We start from the raw sequence: 22,359 nt of genomic DNA on the forward strand, positions 1-22,359 counted from the left end.
TGGGCTGTGAAACAACCAAAACACAGCTAAAAGCACACAGTTTGATGTTCTATACCCAAGTAGTATTTGCCATGTTAGACTGTAAATCTGCATTTTAAACATTTTACCCTAAATCTCTGCTTACTTTGGCTTGCTGTGTTTCTCTTCCTTTGAATTTGTTTGCTTTGCTTGCCTTCTTTGTGCCTGTTTGTTTTTTTTTTTGTTTGGTTGGTTTTTTTTGTTTGGTTGGGTTTTTTTTGTTTTGTTTTTTTTTTTGTTGTTGTTATTATGTTTTAAACAAAGCAGCACCTATTCAGATGAGTAGGTTTTTCACTTGCTTCATTGTGGCAAGACATTTATCTTCTTAGTATTTCAAGCTGATACATCAGTAGAATGTTATGTATGCTGTGGCATTTGGAGAGCTGGGAGTAAAATATCTGAAACAGTAGGTATGTTAGCTTCTGAAACTGAAAATTGCCTCCCAAGCATGTCCTGCACCACTTCCCTGGTGTTGGCTAGTGAGTGCCCTGCAGAGGAGAAGACCCACCCCCTCTGGTGCTATGCAGACCCTGGGAATGGCACTGTTCTTCTGAGGAGGACCCAGAGTCTTTTAGCTACTGTGATCTCTTCAGGTTGCTTCAAAAGGGACATGCACATAACCTGGCACTGTGGATGCTTTTTTTCTGCATTGCTGTCCCTGGTAAATCATTCAAGTGCTTGCATTCACTGTGGTCCCCAGATCTCTTCCGCACCAGCAGACTGAGAAGGAGCCAGTTGCTGCTGTGCAGTCTCTGCAGCAGGGAATTCTGCAGTGTTAGCTACAAGCAACAGCAGGGAGTCAGAGGTTATTCTGGAGACCACGAAGAAGAGTACTTTATCATTTCCTTCTGCAGCTATAATATACATTAGGAGCACTAGTTCACCTAAAAGCATCAGATTGCCAGAAACTGAAAGCTTATCCTTAGGGAACTTTTCCCATACTTGTCCACAAGCAGGTGAGTTCTTCAGACATCATCTCAGAGGGAAAAGGGCTGCAGGATTGAAAGCTCTTAACTGTTAGCCCTCTGTTGTGTAAGGTCTATCAAAATTTCCAGAAACACCACAATAAAGCAAAAATGCTTCATTCTCAGAAGGAGAGCTGAGTGATTGCCCACAGAGTAGGTGTCTCTTGTGAAATCTGAAGAAACCTCTAGAGAATGCAGGTTGGTAGTTGCCATTCTTACCTCGTTATAATAGCAGTTGTATCGTTAAGTTTGTAGCAGTCAGTTCCTAGCTGTGACTGTCTAATACATGAATAGGTGTTTGCTGGCCTTTCCTGAACTCTGTAAGCTTTTTCTTGAAATGGGCAGTGCTGAAGTGAATGCTGCTGCAGTTAAAGCCATTGCATCCTTTTAGGCTGAGCCATCTGAGCAAACAAATCAGAGTTTCCAGATTTTCTCACTCATTCCTTTGCTTTGAAATAAAGTATCCATTCTTTTCTGTTTAATGAGAAGTAATTATAAATAGGAAAAGACAGAGTTTTGATTTTTATTTTTTTTTCTTTAGTTATATACAACAGTATGGCTACATGCTTTATCATGAGTAAAAAATTTTGGTCCATTACATTTAAACACATGTAACTTATGGGAAGACATAATGTTGTACACAGAAATTGCTTACAGTAACAATGAGCAAGTGTTCCTCTGGGATTAAAAAGTGAATGCGATCCAGTCTTATTGAAATAAAAAATAATACGTATTAACTGTTATAATTGGCAGACACAATCATACATGTTTTTTTAAGGGAATGATCCTTTATATTTGTTTTAACTCATGCAGTAGTCACAAGTGAATACTTTGAATTGGATCTGATTACACTGATATTTTGACTTTGTACATTGAAGTGGAAATTTTTAGAAGTTGAAGTTATAAATTCTGTATTTTAAACACTGTTTCTTGTGTGAGGTGGCTCTTAAAATGTCAAGGATAGATCTTGTTTTCCTCTTGTTCTTATTTTCTTACATTTTAAAAAAGCACAGATAGCATTCAGAACCTTCTGGTTTAGTGATTTGTTGTATTGGGGCTTTTCCCTTCTTCTAAAACATTCTTTGCCAGAAACTTCATGGTGGAATCTTAACTTGAAATTAAAGAAAACAGTATTTATGGACCTAGTGCATAATACTGCTGGAAAAGTGCATACTTGAAAAATAAAGCTTTAACTCCATAAGTGAGAGTAGGGAGATAATTTTGTATTTCAGTGGAATTTTTGCACCTGAACTGTAAGATCAGACCCTCTTATTGTTACCTTGCACTAAACTGTGGTACCTAAAGTGTCAGCAGTGAGGTTATAAATTCTCCTGAAACTTACTGAGAAAATTACTACTACAGCAAAATCTTGTTTTAGTTTCTTGGATGCTGTTCAGAATTGACTTGTCAACTGACTTGTTACAAATAATGTTCGGTTAAAATTTATTGTGCATGCAGTGGTTTTTTTTTTTTTAATTAATTCAAGTAAGTAATATTCTCTTTACTGTATGCTGGATGATCTCTTGTTCACATATTTACTGAATATCTCAGTTTGCCAATACCTGGATTCTTGCCTTGAAAACAAAATTTGATCAACCGTCTGTTAATGGTGCTAATGGTGCTAACTTGCTGGTAGGTTTCCTAGTAAGTAGCTAATTACTGCATTGGATTGCATCACTGCCTAATGAAATGAAAATAAAGTAATAATACATTTCTATATATTTTTTTTTTAGGTAATAATCTATGGGGATTTGCCAAAAACTAAAGAAAATGTAATATATTTATCAAATCATCAGTGTACAGGTTTGTGGGCTTTTTGTTTGTCTTAGCACTTTTATAGATTTTTAAAATCTACGTACCTGTTTACTGCACCTCTTTCCAGTTTTGGCCTAACGAGCAAGAACTTTCAGTTCAGAACTTCTAATTTAGAAACCTTTAATGATATTTATATGTACAATATGCACTTTTTGTTTCATGAGTGGCAATTAACAGCTAGTTTAACTAAACGTTTTGGGCTTTTGTCTTTGCAGTTGATTGGATTATTGCAGACATGCTGGCAATTAGGCAGAATGCTCTCGGGCATGTGCGGTATGTCTTGAAAGATGGGTTAAAATGGCTTCCGCTGTATGGCTGGTATTTTTCACAGGTAAGCCCATTCACTTTTCCCTTGCTATTTGTGAGTCAAATATGTAAGATGAACTTTCCTTCCATTTTCCATATGTGCTGGGAAGATGTAGTTCTGAGCTGGCACTTGTTTATTTGAACATGAAAATAGCTGATTTTACTCAGTGTATGTGTATCCTAGTTGAGAGACACTTATTAAAGAATCTTTTAATCTTTTAATCTTTTACTTTTCTAAATGAATACTTTTTATGGAAGATGTTTATTACTACAATTAAAACTGTCGAGTCTGTTAGAAGCATTTCAGAATATTCTATAACTTGTTCTTTTTACAGCTGAAAAACCCACTCAGCAGTAGGTGTAAACAGACTTTTTCCTATGTTTGGAGGTTTTTTTAATCATGCTACAAATTGGGAGTAAATTGACATTGCTGTGGTGTACTTACTTATTTTTTTCAATGGTGTTGTTTTAGCACAATATAAAGGAGGAAAACTGGACCTTAGTATAGGGTAGAGGAAAAGCAGATCCCAGCCTCCATAACAGCACTGATGGTTTTGCTTTGGACTTCAGTTAAGCGAAAACACTGTAAACCTGAGTCTGACAGTGTGCCAATGTCGTGGTTTTGTTTAGTAGGGGGGGGCCTGTTACTACCTTTACTTTTTCCACTTCCTACGTATTGCTCCTCTTGTTCCTTTTAGTTTGAGAGCTCAACCTGGTGTGACTCAAAATTATACAATTACTAAAGAAACAGTGGGACATGTTCGCTGCACAGCTAATGTACTCTGTGTGTGTGATCTTTAATCTAAAATGGTGGAGAACAGTGTACATGGCATGTACCTTCCTAAAATCCTCCCTGAATATGTCATGTCTGTTCTTTGCCTTTTCTGAAAACAAGACTATTTCTATATACAAATTAAATAAAATGTAGAGGTGGATGGTTTTGGAAGTATTGATACATTTTGCAAGGTGATCAGATAATGGCTTCACGGTACTTACCTTGGGATTTAGATGGGGGCTAAGTTATTAGAGTAGAAATGGATTAAGTTTTGGGTTACTGTTCCAAAGTGCTTGCTCAATAAGATTTTTCTCCTTCGATTTCTGTCTTTGATCCTTTACTTATTCCCTGAACATTAATCTGCTTTCCACCACCCTCCCCACCGCCCCCAGCAAAGAAAAGGAAAAAACACTTAGAAAAATACTTCTGATAGAATTAGGCAGTTTGATTGAATTGGCTGTCAGCCCAGTGCAAGAGGATGTGGGCTAGTGAGAGAAATACTACGCCAGGTATGATCTGAGCTATATATTAGTTTATAAAGGAGCATATAAAGAGTAGGCAGCTGCTGCCTACTACATAGGCAGCTTTATCCACATGGGAGGCTTTACTGTCTCCCTTGGCTGCACATTCCTCTCACTGCTTGCAGTCTTGCATCCATAAGTCAAGTCAAATCAGTTGATTTCTAGAACCAGCAGGAGGGGGAATACTTGGAGTATGTGGCCATGGGTGGAAAGAGGGGAGGAGGCAGGATAGCCTTTGTGTGATAGTTGAGTCTGAAACTGCGTCCAGTACACTAATGTAAGTTGGACTGGGTTCAGAGAGCGTTGGACGAAGGCAGGGACAGATCCATGAACTGCCTAGTTAGTAGGCTGAAGAATAGGAAGCCCCCTAAACAGTCGCTTTTCCCAGCAATCAGACGTAACCTTGCAAGTATCTAATTTGAACAGAGGTTCAGACCCTTGAATAATGTCACATAAGATGCCTTTCTAGGGTGTGAACTGTCTCGCCATTTTATCTTAGAGCACAGGTAGTGGTTGAGTTTCCTACTGTCTGTTCAGCGTGTAAGAGGTTAGAGTGTCTCCTGAGATACAGGGAGATCCCAGTTGGGTGTTGGTTTCAGCTTGATGGTTGAAAATGTTTGTCGTCTTCTGGATGAATGCCTTAGACAGCGAGTAGTCTATAAATATAGACTGCAGCATGGGTGGTTGCCTTCCTTTCTTTCAAAATTGCTATGTTTAGGAAAATATGCTGCAGAGAATATAAGAAGACTGATCATGATTTCTTTTTATTTGTGAGTTTGCTGTCCCACTCCCCTAAGTAAGTACAAACTGTTGCACTCTGTTGTACCTCACTGAAGGTATCCATTGGGAGAAAATGGACTTTTCCATTGTCTAATGGCTCTGGTTCTCCACATATTTCTCCCACTAAAGGGACCAGTCTGCTGCATGGAAATATTTTGCTCTTTGTCCTTGCCTGTAGTTGTTACACTGGTAGTGATTTAAGTCTGCTTTAATTAAAATACAGACAGGATATATATTCTATCTGCTATTACTAGGTGTCCAGAAATTATTTTTTTTTCAAGATTTTGGAAAATTAGTATGCTGTCTGGAATATCTGGTGCTTAGTTTCGTGACTGCTATATTGACTGTTAAAAGAAGGTTCCTGTGGAAATTAATTTGTGTGTAGGCCACATTTTAAATCAACACATATATATTAAATAAAATCTCTTCAGCTTTGGATTCCTCAAAACATAAAACCACTACAAAATTTAGTGGGGGGTGATAATATATATATATTTTATAGATATATTTAATTCAGTGACACAAATGAAAGGTAGCTTACCGACAGCGATGATGCATGTGTATTTAAATGAACAAGACGGGATGCAGCAGGACTGCAGTGCACGCTAATAGGTATTTTTATTGTTTTTATCACACCAAACAGTGCAAAAACATAAAACACTTCCTGCCCTTCCTGTTGATGTTCTGTCAGTGATGTCACTTACACTCCACTAAAAGTTTCCAGAGCCACGTAATTACGCCATGCTCACGGAATTCATATTCCCTGCCTCAGGTAAACATCCTGTTTGGAAATAAACGTGGTCTGGATGTCCAGGAGAGAGAATTTCAGGCACAAAGGAAGTATATTTGTAAACATCGTCCATTGTTGACTGAGAGAGGGGCTTTTAAAGTACAGCGGAAAAAAATTATAACCTTAAAAACAGTACTTCCAGAAATCTGTTTTGAAAAGCATTCATATATTTGATCTCTTACTGAAAAGGAAATGCAATACAAATCAGGGAATTTGAGCTATATACAACTGCATAACTAGCATTCTTCTTTCGAGGCAGCCATCTAATAGCAAGAAAAGAAAAGAACTACTTAAATTAACCTGTTATATTCCAGGTTTGAATTATTAGGGAGAGCTATTTCTTTTCATAAAACTGGCTTTATTATTTTTGGGTGGATCTGAAATTTTTTTTTGCGCTATCTTTCTCCACCAAAATGCAGCTAGCTCCTATTCATCTTGTACCACCTGGTGAGGCTGGGATGTAATTTTCATAAATATTTTTGATATCCCAGAGTTTGCTTGACTTTTTAGCATAGGAAGTATGTCTTTGTTTTTTCTGTTATTCAGCATCAGCTTGTGCACCCTTTTGTTTGTTACTGAATTTTAGCCAAATATTTAGCTAGTATGGCATCTTACCTCTCTTTAGCTTTTTAACCCTTTGCCATAGGGAGCTGACATATTTATGTAGTTGGATTGCATGCAGTGAATTGTGATCTTACAGTATGTAATTTGTCTGTTCTTATGTTAAGTGACTGTATACTCTTATTTACTTGAGAACTACAAATCTATGTTGAGCATGAAAAGGTCTGACGTGGGGACACCAAGCCTGTGTTGTAGTGTCCCCAAGTGAACTGTACAACAGTAACTTGATTTGTCCAAGTTCACAAATTAAAGACGGAAAAGATGGTTTTCAGTATTTTCCTAGTTTACTGCAGCTGGTTAGTAATTTGATAAATAAGAGAAGACTTTGATTTCAGCTTTCCATCATTTGTCAAAGCCTGACCTAGCTGAGCTTACACAGAATGATGATTTACCGATTGCATGGAAGTCTTTTATAGTGGATGCATTATTTCTCGTGCTAAACTGAGTTTGCCCTTCCTGAAAGCAGTTGCTGTGCTGAGTGTCACTGTACAGAGTAAGACTTCTACTTCCCTTTAATGGTGCCAGATCTTAAAAACGGTCTGACATGTGAAGTGTGTAGATAACATGTGGTGCTCTGCTGCACAGCTGGTGAACGTTTTTCTCTTCATGCCGTGATCTATCAGGGACTGGTACACTGCTTGTGGGATCGTGCTTCAGCCTGCTAAAGGCCAGGCTTGGTGGGCTGGGGGTTTCTGTTCTTGGTTTTGGTCCCCTGCCAGCCCCAGCAGCACAGCTGAGTGTTGCAGCTGGCTCCTTCGCCTTGGAAGGGAACCACACGCGATTCTGTTAAGACAGAATATTTAATATGGAGTTAATACGCCGTTGACTTTCTGTTCCTTTTCACTGCAGCTTTTGGAGAATAACTCAAAAGTCACATCAAATACCACTAGCTAAGCAGTTTGCGTGGTCATGTCCCCACACCATGAAAAGCAAAGACTTGAGAGCACTTTGCATAACTGCCTCTTCCGCCTGCTTCCTCCTAACCCCTCAAATTTTATTCTTGTCCATGCCACGCAAATGAAATTATAGCTCCCCACACACATGCCACCACCTCTGTTTCTCAATGTACCATCTTTTCCTGAGATACGACATTTGAATGAGGTTCAGCTCTCAGTAGTTTTCATCTTATTGTCACCTTTCTGTTAAGAGTTTGCAAAGCTGTAAACGGACAAATTATTTGACAAATCCTAATGCCAGCAGTCAGGGTGGGCAGAGAAGAGTATTACCAAGTTAGGGAATCAATCAGAAAACCAATGAAAACAATGTACCTTAAAAATTAACCTGTTTTATTTGTAAGCTTTTTTTTTTTTCTCTTTCTTCCCCCCTCCAGAATTCAATGTATCAGTAGTTCATTTTGGAGCATGTATGTTTACATCCTCTGTTAGCTATGCAAAAACAAAGCTAAAACAAAGTGATGGAAGAGGGAAATTCCTTTGTAACTCTCTTGCTTTGTGTGTAGTTTACTATAGTCCTTTTACTGAAGTTTTTGTGATAAATTGTGTGGAACAACTTCTAAAATGAATCTTCTCCAGGAAATGGTCTAACATTTTATAATGATTTTCAGTAAAAATACTTGTATGAAATCCATTGTCTTCTAAAGATTGTGTTACTTATTCAATTATTATCTCAGTATATAACTTTATTAAAAGTTTGATTCTCTAATAAAGTGCATAGAAGTTTTCAAGACCTATGCTAGTTACTTTTGTCCTACTCATAAATTTTGTATGTATAAGTGCAATACTTGTAGTTCCAGTATTTGCAGTAGTCATTATTTAAGAGCAGGCACATAAAACTGAAAACATTGGCCTATGGGTACATGTTTGTGAGTAGCTTCAGTTGTGTGATTTTTCCCTTGATAGACAAGTTAAGCTGCTCATCAGTGTTGTCAAGAGTAGACAGATCCCTGGGGTCTGTTCCAATGCCATCTTCCAGTTAATTATTTAACACCTTTAAACAAGACATTTCAGATGTCTTCTAATTTTTTTTCTAGCTCTGATCTTTATTTAAAAAGATTTTGTGAACTTAAATACATGCAAATATAAAATTAGTTTCAGGAGCTTTCATCCTAGGAGAAAGTGTCTTGTGGGCAATTTGCAGCATGAGTCATAAAGGTGACTTGTCAATGTTGTCTTGTTTGTTCTTCTATCAGCTATTCTATATTAAACTACTTAAATATTTAATACTTTTCATTTTTTTTCTCTGTTAGCATGGAGGAGTCTATGTAAAAAGAAGTGCCAAATTCAATGAAAAAGAAATGAGAGAGAAGTTGCGGGCCCAGACGAAAGCTGAGACTCCGGTGAGATTATGCCTTCCTTCCTCCTCATTTCTTTGACTTTTTTAATGGCAAAGGCTTACTGGAGAAATGAGCCATGCCTGATACCTACAAACTACAAGACAGTAATAAAGGATTTGTTTTCTTCCTGTATTTTTACAGTTACTTTCTGTGATTAGAGTGATGCCTTTAATTAAACTTAGGGAAATTTGACTTTATGAATGATACACACTTCATGATTCTGTCTGTAGAGGGCAGGGGAAATCTGGAGTAAATCTTAGAATATAAGCTGTAGCACCTTCCGTGAGAAACCACTGTTAGTGTTCCCTGTGTTTCAAAAGACAACATTTTGACTACTGTATGCTTGTCAGAGACAGGTATTTTTGTAGAACAGCAGTTGTTTTATCTTCTGAAAGTCAAGAACCATTCTTACCAAATCTTAATTAATCATCTCAATGATCAATCATTTTTAATGGCAGTGACATCCTAGAACTGAGTAACTTTGTCTACTATGCCTGAAGGAGAGGAAAAAAAAAAACAAAACCAAACACCCCCCCCCCTCCCCGAACTCTTTGATAATTTTCTATTTGAAGAATGATTGTTACTGCCAAGTGACTTTTCTCATGACTCCCTGTATGGTTTGTGGCTCAGTGGTTAGAATCACTGTGCTTCGCTTCCATTACTTGCTGTGCATTAAAATGTTTTCTGCCTTTTTGGATAGACTTAAGAAAACCAACTCAGCAAGCCTTGATTCAGAACAGTTACGCTTTCATTTTATTTAAAATGATGTGATTAGGACTTGCCACTTCAAATCCTAAGTGGCAAATCTTTTATAAGCTGAGGCTTGGGTAAAGGAATGCATAGGTTGTTTTGACCTTCATAATAACCATCTTTTTTTTCTTTCTTTTATATTTGGGAGATATTGTGTTATGTTTGTGCACGTGTCTGTATTGAAAAAGTAAACCAGCCTTATGCTTACTGAGAGGCTTAAATGAGTAAAGTGTCCATGTTTAAGACAGTGCTCAAACTTGTTTTGTCTTGAACTAAGATTTAGCATGAGCAGGGTTTTTTTTGTTTTTAATCAAGATGAGAAAGTGGATCTGTTTACAGTTTTTAGCATATAAATTACAAAGGCCAGAAATACATTACGGAGAAGTTTCCTATCCAATGTCTAATCTAATGATATCCACATGGAGAAGATGGCCGTATTCAACAGTGGTAACTTCTGCCTGCGTTACCAGGGAGAGTCCTGGGATGTGAAAAGGCTGCGTTGCATCAAGTTATTCTTTTTATGTCGGTGGCAAAGATTTTACTTTCTGTAAAACTTGCAGTGTAATGGAATAGGCAAAGACAAACTGCAGAATGTAGGAAACATAGTTGTAGTCATCCACCTAAGCAATTGCTCCTCCTGCGGAGTGCTGGTTAACTTTGCTTTAGTTAGTCTGCATGAAGTACTCTAGCAGGGTGTTTACCTGCATTAGGACCATGGATTTCTTGCTAGCCAAAGAGGCAGCCTCTGGTTCATTCTGTCTTCCAGGCTTCCCTCTGCTCCTCTTAAATGCAGGGGTTTATTGTAACAGTAAGGCTTTGATTGTGATAAGAGTCTTGATTTGAACTCTGCATTAAATCAGTCTGCTTTCTAGAAATGTGGATTTTTTTTTTTTTTTTAATAAAATCTTAGGCAGATGTGCCTAGAAACTCATCTAATTCTGCTTCTCTTTGGAAACCTACAAGTGATGTTTGGTGTTGCTCCAGTGCTATAAATTGACTGGACAGACCAGTGTGTGATTTTAGCCCAGCTGGAATGTAAGGGGAGGTTTAAGTATAAAGCTTTTCTTTAAAGCTACATCCACCATGGGTTCTGCTTTCCGTGGTGGATTTGTATGTGTGATTAATAAATGAAATAAATCCAGAAGACTTTTTTTTTTCTGGAATCATCTTTCTTCTCCCTCCTCAGTTGTGTGTGAATTGAAAACCTATACCTAACCTATGCAAGCTAATGCTGAATGAATTTTGGGACCACTTGGTTGCCTTTTTTTTTTTTTCTTTTGGTTGTAATTTGGCTATCTAGAAGTTCAGTGGTGTTGGAAATGGTTACAGAACCTGGATGTGCTTACCAGGCGGTTGTTACCATTTCTGTTGTATTATCTAGGGTAGCAGCATAGAAGAGAAGTAAGTGTAACTGCTGCAGAAATGCATTCTGTTTTAAATCTCTTTCAGTCAAACCATATAGGGAGTGACACTGAAGTTTTACAAAATCAAAGCTGTCAAAAGCCTATTTACGGAGACAAATGTTTGCATCTGCTAGGGTAAAAGACACAGACCACTGAGTTGTCATTTGAAGGCAGACTAAATTTTCTATAATCCACTTTGAGAATTTAAATGTAGATGCTGTAAATGCCCTTTAACCTACAATTACTGCTGGGAGATTAACATGATAAACTGTGTCCTATTGCAACCATATTGCTTTTAAAATGAAGACCTTTTAATCAGTAAAGTAAGTACGCCCTGAACTCATCAGCTTCATGCAAAAATAATTAATTTACTACTCTGGAATTTTTATTAAAATTTATGCACTGGAGGCTACAGCTCAGGGTGGGCTTTTCCTCAATTTAGGAAGTAGCTGTTGTTGCTTGGTCATTCTGTGTGAATGTGGCAGAGTTCTTCTTTAATGTAGTGTTAGAGAAAAGCTTGCCTTTCAGCTGCTAAGAAAAGAATTATATGCCAGTAGAGAGGAGATGGACAGGAATCTGTGCTAAGGGTCACTTGTTATTTGCAGTTTCTCCCCACGTACAGTTTAAACAAAAGAATCCAAATGATTAATGTTCAGTCTGTACGGAGCCATCCCTATTCCCATTAAGAAACTGAAGACGTGTAGGAAGGCAGAAGCAGTCATCTGTTCTCATTAGCATAGCAAGGTCTCATGTCATGTGGTGGGGATTTTTTTTTCTTTTTTTTTCTTTTTTTTTTTTTTAATAAAAAGTAAATTGGAGGTGGAACACAGACAGAAATAATAAGTCCGCCTCTTGGCCCCTACATTCACAGTAGAACTGGATTAGTGATCTGGTATGCTTCATTTTGTGTAGGGACAGTGGACTACATGATGCTCCTTGATTGCCTTGTCTTATGACTTCCACCTGCCTGCCTTGAACAGCCTCTTTTTCTGAACTGCTGTTCGCAGTTGCGCTGCTCTTCTTCCCAGATGCAGCAATATTACATGTGCAAAACTCTGCTAGACTGAAATGCTATTGCACCTGTGTTTTCTTAGTGGAGATCTTAAACTAATACATTTTCTTACTTCTCTCTGGAAATTATTTTGCTTCTCAAACTGTCATTGAAGTGTGCATTCAAATGGTTCATTACTGGGCTTTTTGTTGGCAAAACTCAGTTCAAAAGTTGTTATTTTGTTTAAAATTAGCTAAAATCTGACTGATTGTTAACAAATTGCAGTCTTGTGTCTTGTTGTGAGAGCAGACAGACTGTCACACGGTTTGAAGACACTTTTGTGTTAATGTTGTTTTAATCCAAGCTGTAACAAGATAAACACATTTCTCAGTGTAACAACATATCCAGCTGACATTTGATATAGTGAATCTGCTTGTTTTATAAAGGAAGTTAACTCTCCTGAACAGCAAACTATTCAGTTTAAGAACTGAAAATGTAAGTTACATTTCTTTTTATCCTGCATCAAGAGTAGGAAATGTGCCTTCTGAGATGTGGAATTTAACCAAGTGCAGGCAATATTTAGCTGGTTACTATGTGTTTTGTTTTTGTCATTCATTCAGTCACAGGCTGTGTCTTTGTCATGTGAAGCACTGTGAGCCAAAGAGTAAAAACCTGGAGGGGACAGATACCTTAATACAACTGCTGTAAGGCTGAATGTAATTATTTTGTCATATACTAATTTGCAAATCCCTGACAACTTCGTTGTAAATTCTGAATGTCCTTGCCTGCTTTCCTCACATCACCTTTGTATTTCATTCCGGTTATACCAGATATGCTTTCTCATACCATATCTTTTTCAGTTATTGATCTGAATGTTAATGTTTCTCATCTAGTTCCCCAGAAGCGTATCTTCAAGGCAGTGGTCTAAATGGATTCAGATATAAATCTATCTAGTTGTCAGGATGCAATAATAAATATTAAAACTAAGCAAATGCATTGTTTAATATAATTTTGAACTTTGTAAATAAAAATACTTATTTGCTCCTTGTCACCCATCCAGGAACAGCACAGTAAATGCAAGATATCTTTAGTCAGTAGTTACCACTTCTTGATGCCCTATGTTCTTCTACAGTGGCAGCTACACTCTCCAGGACACCCTCCAAAGCCCTGTCCTCGGCCAGTTTTTGTCTTGGTTGCCTCTTCTTGCTGAATGTTCGTGATGTCTGGGTTGACTTTGTTCTATACTCCAAGGACTGGTGTGTTGCTTCGTGCCCCTCTCCGCTGCTCCACCTGTACCAGCTCTTTTTCTGGCACTCTGATCTGTCTCAAGGACTTCCTCCACTGCCCTACTCCTCCCTTTGTAAGCACGGCCCCTCTCAGTGCCATTGCTATTTCTTTTTGTCTGGGAGACCTTGACAACACTGGGGAGATGAATATAGAGTTGCTGGTTGGGTGAAAACAGTTACCATCATCTGTTCATTTCATTTGTGGATTGTGGCAAGTTCATTGACGTTATGCTAGGGACTCTGCGGGTAGCCCCTGCCTCTTTTCTGGCTCCAGCAAGAATCAGTAGAGTTCTACTAAATTAATCCTGATCCACTCTTTGAAGCTTTCAAATTGATGAGAGATAGCGAGTGTATTGACACCTGCCCGTTACACAGAGACAGACATGAAAGTATCATGTAACTGAAAATAGGGACCTACTGTGCTTGGGTTAAAATTGGTACATCAGTGAATCAGGGATTGTGATAATGCAAAATTTTCTATGTCATTCTGAACATGAGCACTGTAGTTTGCAGTCACTGTGATAAAGTACATAACTTTTATGGAGCTAATTGCCCTAAATGAAAAATTCTGTATGAAAAATTGGCTTAGCTGCAGCTATTGTTTCTAGGCAGTTAAAATGCTCCTACAACTCAACAGTTCTAAATCCAAATTCAGGGGAGCTTATTTAGTTATTAAAATCTTAGACATTTGTAGTTCTTCTAATCTTTGGAAATACTGCTTAAGGATTTAGCTTCTGCTGCCCATGGCGGGAGAAAAGCCAGTCATACAAGTAGGTTTGGTAGGCTGAATTGCACTGGCAGAATGTGTTTTCTTGCGCAGGACTGTACAAGTAGGATATCTGTTTACATTCATGAATTTTACTCAGGTAAAGTATTCCTAATGAGCTACATACTGGGTTTATATATGCTGAATTTAAAGCAAAGGCCACTTCTCTGTCTTGTTGGTACGCTTTCAAATCAGAGCTATTCAGATTCTGGTCAACAACCTGTTCAGCTGCTTATGTTTTAAAGGTTTACAAGAATAACTAAAATATCATTTCAGCCTCTAATTTGTATTACGCACGTAGGACTGGAATAAGTAGATTCTGTTCTCTGTTGTATAATCAGCTTTTGGTGGCTGATTATCTGCTTTGAAGACTGGTGATGTTGCATGCTTTTAAGTGCTGATCTCTGTACCAGGAATGATATTTCTATCCTGCACGCTTCACTTTCTTTGCTGTGTTGATTACTACCTGTTACAATCACTGTATTTTCCTTTGAAGCTGAGCATTCAGTCTTTAGTGACGGGGGCGAGGGGAGTAACCTCATATTGGAGTACCGTTTTGAGGATCCAAATAATGTGGTTAGAATATAAGCAGGTTTATGAGAGGGGAAAAAAAGTGCATCTGGATTTGAATTTTATGCCCTTTCCATCTAACTCTGAGAAGTTTTACTTAGTCACTTAAATATCTCAACAGTGTACTGCATAGACTAAATGTGTACGTGACTGGGGTAAGTGTGGACTGCAGCTGGGTCTAAGGATTCCTGTACTCATCCCTGTCCTTATGCTACTCTTGTGTTAGAAAAAAGTAAGCACCTTGCCTCTTAAACCCATTTTCTTTTGTTCTTTCCCCACCAAATCTGTATACATCTTGGGTTTCTGCCATTCCTTCAACATTCTTGAACTTGACCTGCCTCTGCAATCCACCGGTTCTCCTCCTCCCTAAATGTGCCACGGCAAGTACAGCTTTTCCTCTAGCTCTCTTTACTCCACTCTACTGGCACTGGTTTTGCCATTCTTAGTATTTTATCTTTTTTTTTTCTTTTTCCCCTGCCAGATTCTAGGCTATGTACTCGATTCTCCTCTTTCTTGATCTCCTGTTGGCTTCACTGGTTGGCACAGTTCCTAGATTTCTTCCCTGCTCTGCATTTTAGTGCATCTTTCAGCCTTCCTCACTGTAGGCTAATTCTGGAGAGTACACTTTCTGGGTCCTGCCTTTCTGCATTCAGCCTGTTCCCTAGCTGTTCTCCAATCGTTAAGTGCAAATACCAGCACACTCTGATGTTTTCTGGGCCAGAAGCACAAAGTTCTATTTCTGTGTGACTCTTTCTGAGTTTTTATTTAACTTTGCATATTTTCATGGTGTGCACTCCCACTTGTACAGTGTCTTCCTGTACTCACTGATAATCCTTCTTGGACTGTTTTGCAAATCCACTATCTCTTTTTATTTCAAATAATTCTCAAGATTTGTTTCTGCAAAGATAACAAATTAAGTAGTTAGTCTAGGTAAAGTAGGCCTGATTTTACTGTGAATGTGTCATGTTCGACTCCATGCTAGTTACCATTTGTGGCCATAGCCTTGTCTTCTGCAGATGACCTCCCAACATGAAATTTTCAGTGCTTAAGTGATGTTTTGCATCAACTTTGTATGCAGGAGATTATGCAAGACACACACATACACAAAGAGAGAGAGATGGAAAGCTCTGTTCTGTTTCAAAAGCAAATGGAAAATTAATCAGATTCAACTGCTTCTATTTAGTTACATCATTTTAGAGTCAGATATGTGGATACTTAGGCAATCTTTACCTGTGTAATGGTTTGAGAACCCATAGACAGTTGTTGCTGAATAGCCAAGCAAACTAATTTACTTGGGAAATCTAACTTTGCAGACATGCATGTTTAAAGGAAAGTGACTTTAAAGTTCAAATTATGCTGAACTATGAGTTTAAGTTCATAATATATTTAATGTCTAATACAGTGAGATGCATATAGGCACCTAAGGTAGCTGATCTGTCATAATTTTAATTAAGAGTATTTCTGATTATGAGTGGAATTAAATGTATATTTCAGTATAAGGAAAGACTAGATGCAAGATCAGTATTAAAGAAAAATATAATTTAGGTCATCTGTGACCTATTTGACTGTCTTTTCAAAATCTCCTCTTATCCCACTTAACAAAACTTTTTTATCAACTCTTGTTGATATCAGCTGCTACTGACTTACTCACTTCTGTTGACATGTGCTCTCTCCCTTCCAAAATCACCTGGGCAGCCTTCTATGCTGTACATTAAAAGAAAATTGTTTTGAACCTTGAACAGTAAGTTTCTTAGAGCTAAAAAAATTTAGCTCAAGTATTCTGATTTTCTTTGGATCCTTACAGTAATCGATGATGTAAACTGAATACAATATGGATCTATCAAGTAATGATAATTTCTGTAAAAGGAATCAGCTTACATTCATTATAAGAACTTGTCTGTTTTGTTTGTTTTTAATCCTACAGATGTATTTAGTGATTTTTCCAGAGGGGACTCGTTACAATCCAGAAATACCAAAAGTCATTGCAGATAGTCAATCATTTGCTGAAAAGGAAGGTAAGCAAAAAAAAGCTTTGAAATCACTCTTTTGTTACAGTGTTAACATATGTTATGTAAAATTGTTATGTAATGTGAAGATTATCTCACCATAACAGGACTATTAAGCCTGCTTGATTGATACTTAAAGGTTAGAATAGCATAAGCCAGCGTTTCTCTTTCCACAGAGTAAGATTGAGAGTAGCTTATATACAAACCTTTCATGCATTTCACATTGTGCAAGAGTATTCATTCTTAAGAAAGCTCTCTTTAATTTCTATCTGTATCCTTTTCTTACTCCTCCAGGGGCATAAGGATTACCTGCACTGGATCAGGGCACTGTTCTAAGTTGACATTACAGTTGTTCCTCGGTATAAAGAAATTTTGCCTAGAGATTGTTATGCCTTAAAAGAAAGTCTTCCGTCACTTCATTTTTACTGTTAGTACTGCCGTGGCTTTTTGGTTTTGTTCCTCTCCCACCTTCCAGTCTCACCCTTCCTCAGTTGCACTTTATTCTGTAGCCGCTTTGATTGTTGGCGTTGTCTCTATAACAACACATGGAATTACTTCATCTTTGGAAGGGCTTGCAAAAAATTTTAGGGTCCCAAGCTTTTTCATTTTTTCTCACATCATACGCACAATACACGTAAACTTTTAAGTCAAACAGTTCAGTGAACCTGTTTCCTGGTTTTGTTTTTTCCTGTTGACCAAAAGTGAAGTAATTCACTCTGAAGGTAAACAAAAAGTAGCAAGTAGGTCCGGTAAATTTATTTCTGTGACACACTGAAATGAGTTCACAAGTCTGTGAATCAGCCTGTTGATATCATCAAGCTATTAAGTATTGTTAGCTCTTTTCCAAAAGGATATATGCTTTTCTTCTCTTTGGGAAGAATGGAATTTGTTTGCGTGTATAAGCAAGAGAGCTTAAGTCATAATGTATTTATTCATCGCTTCAGTTTCCTCTCGGAAATGAAAGTCAAATGTTTCATTTATGTTGGAAGTTCTTTGAGAGTTCGGAGAGGGGGTTTGATAGGGGTTTTTTCTTCTCCGTTTTCAGGGAATAGAAAGGGCTCTCATCATTATTATGATTTTAATAAACCTCTTAATTATATCTCTACAGTCTCCAAAACAGTAAAATGCTGCTTTTGTCCTTTCAGAGCACATATTCATTTCTTCTGGTGCTTTTCTTCCTGGTCTACTTTTATTTTGTAAGGGTTGCTCCGTTTAAAAACTCTGAAGACAAATATTAAACAGGAATCATCTCCAATTCTAGTGCAGAATCCTCTTGATCTACTTTTCGCCACTACTAAATTCTTCTGTTGTTGGTCTCTCCTTTTTGTATGGAGAGAATGGGAAGTAGTCTGGATGGGACCCTGCTTCCCTGCACGTTCGTGCAAAGATTGATATGCACTTGAATTAGAGCATCCCTCATACAAGCATGCTGAGAAGCAGGGATAGCTGACACTGAAAGCTGTGTATCAAGCTATCCTGACAGCTAGGAGCCACAAGGCACATACCAGTACAAGGCACGTACCAGTCCCTCAGGGAACTGCGGGGACGGGGAACTCCACATGGCCGCCGGCAGGAAATGATGATGAGTCCCTGGGGTCCCATCATGCTGCTGTGCAGCGGTGCTGGCCCTGGCTTGCAGCTTCCACCCAGCAGCCCCAGTGCCACCATGATCCTGGTTGCTGGCTGCATGCTGGGACTGCAGCATGAGAGCTGTGACCAAACGCCTCACCAGTTGGTCACATGTAGATTGAGTGCTAGCCACACTCCTTGTAAGTGTGCAAGGGTTGTTACGTGACACTGCAGAGCTGAACTGAAAACTCACAATTGCGTGCTTGTCTAAAAGATCCTTGGAGCTTCTTATTTTCTACAGTTTTAGGAAAGCTAGGAATGCCCAGTAGCTCTGCCAGTCAGAGGAAGTAGGATGTACTGTAACTTCTAGTTTGAAGTTTGTGTTTCATTCCTTGTGGAGACAGAAAGAAGACTGATAATTTATTTTTGTCATCTTAGTATATTTGTTACAGAGCACAGTGCTTCAGTGTTGGCTTTACAGACATGCAGGGGAATGTTTTTGTTTGTTTTATACCTTCAAATGTAAGCTTTATAATTATTTTTTTCCTGCGTTTTTGCATAATTTATATGTTCAGAAAGTAGTGCAAGTGAAATATTGGAAAAAGTGGTTTAATCTAGAAGAATTAAACTTTAAATTGATTTTAGGACTAGAGGTATTGTACACGAAGTTAACAGAGCTATTCCTAAAGCACAAGCATAACTGATGTTTATCATGCCGTCCGAAATACTGGTTTTGACATAAGCATGTGTATATGTTTTAGTACTTTTGGATAGAGAAAGTATGAAAAGGTTTTGTGGGGTTTCTGTTTACTTTTACTCTTCATGGTCTGGATTGTCTTCTAGAGAAAGTTCATTGGTTCAAGCAGAATTATGGGGCTGAATTTAATTACCTGGTCTTAGCATGACCAGCTGATGAACTGCATCTCATATCTTGATATTCTTTTTAAGTAAACACCAGTTTTGGACACAGTTACTACCTCTTTACAATTGGTCCTAGGACCAGTTCAACAAAAGGAAATAAAAAAAAAAAAAAAGTCTTAGGTTGACATCCAAAGATACACTTTCACATTGCTGATTTCAACTATTATGTCTTTCCTCATTGATATGAATATATAAATAAATCTTATCTGTCTGTGAATGGGATGGAAAGATACCAGAGTAAAAGAATTTAAAGATGATGGAGGCTGCCCTTGAAAGAAAGGCAACGTTTTAAATACTGACAGTATTTCATGTTACAGTTTATTCTGCCATAGGACTTGGGTTGGCTCCTAGCAAGAGCAGATGAATGTCCTCTTTCTGAAGCACAGGCACATCAAACACACAGGGTAGATCAAATAGATCTGGGTACATCTGGATATGAATGAGTTGAGACTGAAAGCACAGAAAAACTTATAGGGAAGGAGTAGGGCCATGTGCTTTCTTACTATTTTTAGAAAGAAATCAAGGATATTGTACAGTAAAAAATGAAACCCGTGAACTGATCTTACAAATTTGTCATTAACGACCTTGCCAAGTTCAGGTTGCATGTACTGCCAGGTTTTTGTTGTTAAAACTGAAGAATGCCGAAACCATCTAGAGGTAAAAATTATATAATTAGAGCATTAATATTCCTGGTTTTCATGTTGGAGGCTGACACATGCATATTAGCCTTCAGCACTGATGGATTTGAAGCAACAAAACTCTATTCTAATTAAACTGAACTCTGTTTTAAGTTCTGTCCACCATAATTGTATTCAGTGGGATACAGGAAGTTGCTTTCTTCCAAGAGTGCTGGTTTTATGGTGATAAATTGAGAATGTTGTCATCTCAGGGTAATGCTAGTACCCTCAGAAACTGAAGATTACTTATTCTATGCATTTTACAAATGACAGAAAATTCCAATCAGATCAGATTTTTATGCAAGATAGAACAGGCAGCATTTTAAAATCAAAGTACATTTGATTGTGCTGGGGAAGGAAAAATGCACTTCCCAAAGTTTAAAAACAAAAAGCAAAAATTATTTCTCTAAAACTAAGTTGTTTGGTTGTTTATCATGGCATTAATGCAGGAGGTATTCATAGAACAAGTTAAAGTCTGTGGAGGTGAGAAAATTAGTCATGTATTTATCTTTGTTGGCCAAAATAGCAATATTTGCTGGGGTTTCACAGCCACGGGAAACCATGTAAGCAGTGTTGCCAGAATATCAGGTGACATCCTCTATCAGGTTTTCACGTTTCTGTCGGAGGCAAATGAAACCCCACATTTCCAGTCTGATGGAGATACATGCCATGTTGCTGGATTTGAACGTGATGCTATTTGTTGTCTTCTCATGGGAAGCAGGTGGCTAGCGATCTAGCAATCTCTACCAGAAAGCGCTCTCTTTTTCTCTGTATTTCAGTATTGTTGGTCACTAACATGTTTCTAATGGGACATCTTGCAAGATTCTCATGATCAAACGAAATATTTCTCCCTTAACACACTCTCTCTCTGATCTAAGAATGTGAAGGTTTGTGTTTTCCTCCTTGTCCCCTGAGCTTTTGCCATCCACTTTCCACTACTTAAGTATATAGTCAGTAATCTTAGTTTAAAGTTTGCTTTAGTTTTCCATTGTAAGGGAGTAGTTGGCTAACGTGATTCCCATCTTCAAAATCTGCTGCAGTCATTCAATTAACTTATATATTGGTGGTGCCTTTTAGGCTCTGATCTGTTACTTTAGGCATCTTAAAAATGCAGATATTCTTCCATACTAGTCAGTAGACTTGCTGAGTCCAGGCAATTAAAATATGTAGGTGGTACTCATCTTTTTATAGGGATTTAAATCTATAATCTTGTCATAATGTTAGAAGTGGTAATTTTTATTTTATGTATGTATTTATCTATTACTGTAAGTCTTTTAAGGCTGGGTCTTTTTAGTAGTACTGGACTAGAGAACAAAATTCCTGTAAAATTCAGGAAATACATTATTTTTTGTACTAGCTTCTGGTATAAAATTTGTTCCATTTCTGTGTTACCAAAATGTATAGATTTCTGATTATTTTCTATAAGCTAGACCTCTATAATGTTCCAAACAACTACAAATTTCTTAGGCTTAGTAGAGTATGGATTTTATGCAAATGTTAAGAAATGGCATTCTAAAGATTTGAAAATAAATAGGAATAATCTGAAGCCCTCCTACTCCTAATGTTGCTCACTCTGAAAAGTCAAAGAGAATGGGATAAGAAGCTTGTTAAATTTGACTTGGCGTACTCTTGCTGAATAGAAGACAAAACAGTTTTCCCTGGTGAAAAGCCATTTGTGGAATTGTTTGGCTTCTAACAAAGGTCATTTTATCAAGCAAACATTTCAGGTATTCGTTTATTATCTCCCTTGTTTCTATGCAGAAAAGTTGCAAATGTGAATGGTTTTTAATGCTAAGTTTATCTTAACTAGTATCATGCTTTCTACTAAGATGTTTGTGCGTGCAGGATATGCTTATCTCAAAATTGCTTTTACAGGTCATGTAAAAAAGAGGTATTTCAACACTGCTAATCGAAATTGTTTCCCTTCTAGATCTTGGCATTGGTTTTAGATTGTATTTTAAGTACTTAACATCCAGAAATGTTATTTGGAACTGTCTCTAAAAAATAAGTTTTGGTGATATTTTTTCCACCCATTTTCATGTAAACAAGCTTGATGTAAATGTGCACAGCGAGATGTGGAAGGAGAACATAATTTTTAAAAAGAGTGGGGAGTATACCTTGAGTAACATTTGAGAGACATTCCATAAGAATGAAGAAAGGATTTCTGTTATTGAGGTCATCCTTAGAAATTTAAGTTGAGGAAAGCAAGAAGAAAACTTGTATTTCTGGAGGTAACCATCATGGCAGTCAGTGTACCAAAGTGTGGTGTCTCCTATGTTTTGCTGTGGGATGGTCATACTCTTCATGAGAGGATTACTTGCCTTTCATGTACTTTAGTTCATGGTAAGAGAAAACACTGTTTATGAGAGCATGCAATTTTTGTATACTATCACCAGCTGAGTTATATTTATGTAAGTTGATGGAATAATAGCATACAAATGGATTTGCTCTCCTACCATATGTCATTTGATAAGTCTAACTCTGGACTCTGGTTTCAATAAGTAAGGCTTCGATCACTGGGGGCATTCCAGAAGGC

The 22,359-nt window shown here is 37.6% G+C and overlaps 1 protein-coding gene across 1 annotated transcript in view; it reads left to right on the top strand.

Moving 5' to 3' along the window:
- The window catches only part of AGPAT5 (1-acylglycerol-3-phosphate O-acyltransferase 5), a 59,167-nt gene that overhangs the window by 14,356 nt on the left and 22,452 nt on the right, over positions 1-22,359 (top strand). Inside the window, exons 2-5 of the mRNA XM_086745245.1 lie at positions 2,717-2,786; positions 3,014-3,129; positions 8,798-8,887; positions 16,575-16,665. Of these exons, the coding sequence (XP_086601371.1) occupies positions 2,717-2,786; positions 3,014-3,129; positions 8,798-8,887; positions 16,575-16,665 (367 nt within the window). The remainder of the gene's footprint in view (positions 1-2,716; positions 2,787-3,013; positions 3,130-8,797; positions 8,888-16,574; positions 16,666-22,359) is intronic.

The sequence above is a fragment of the Chlamydotis macqueenii genome, chromosome 3, assembly GCF_036417535.1.
Source record: "Chlamydotis macqueenii isolate bChlMac1 chromosome 3, bChlMac1.mat, whole genome shotgun sequence".
NCBI classification, from domain to species: domain Eukaryota; kingdom Metazoa; phylum Chordata; class Aves; order Otidiformes; family Otididae; genus Chlamydotis; species Chlamydotis macqueenii.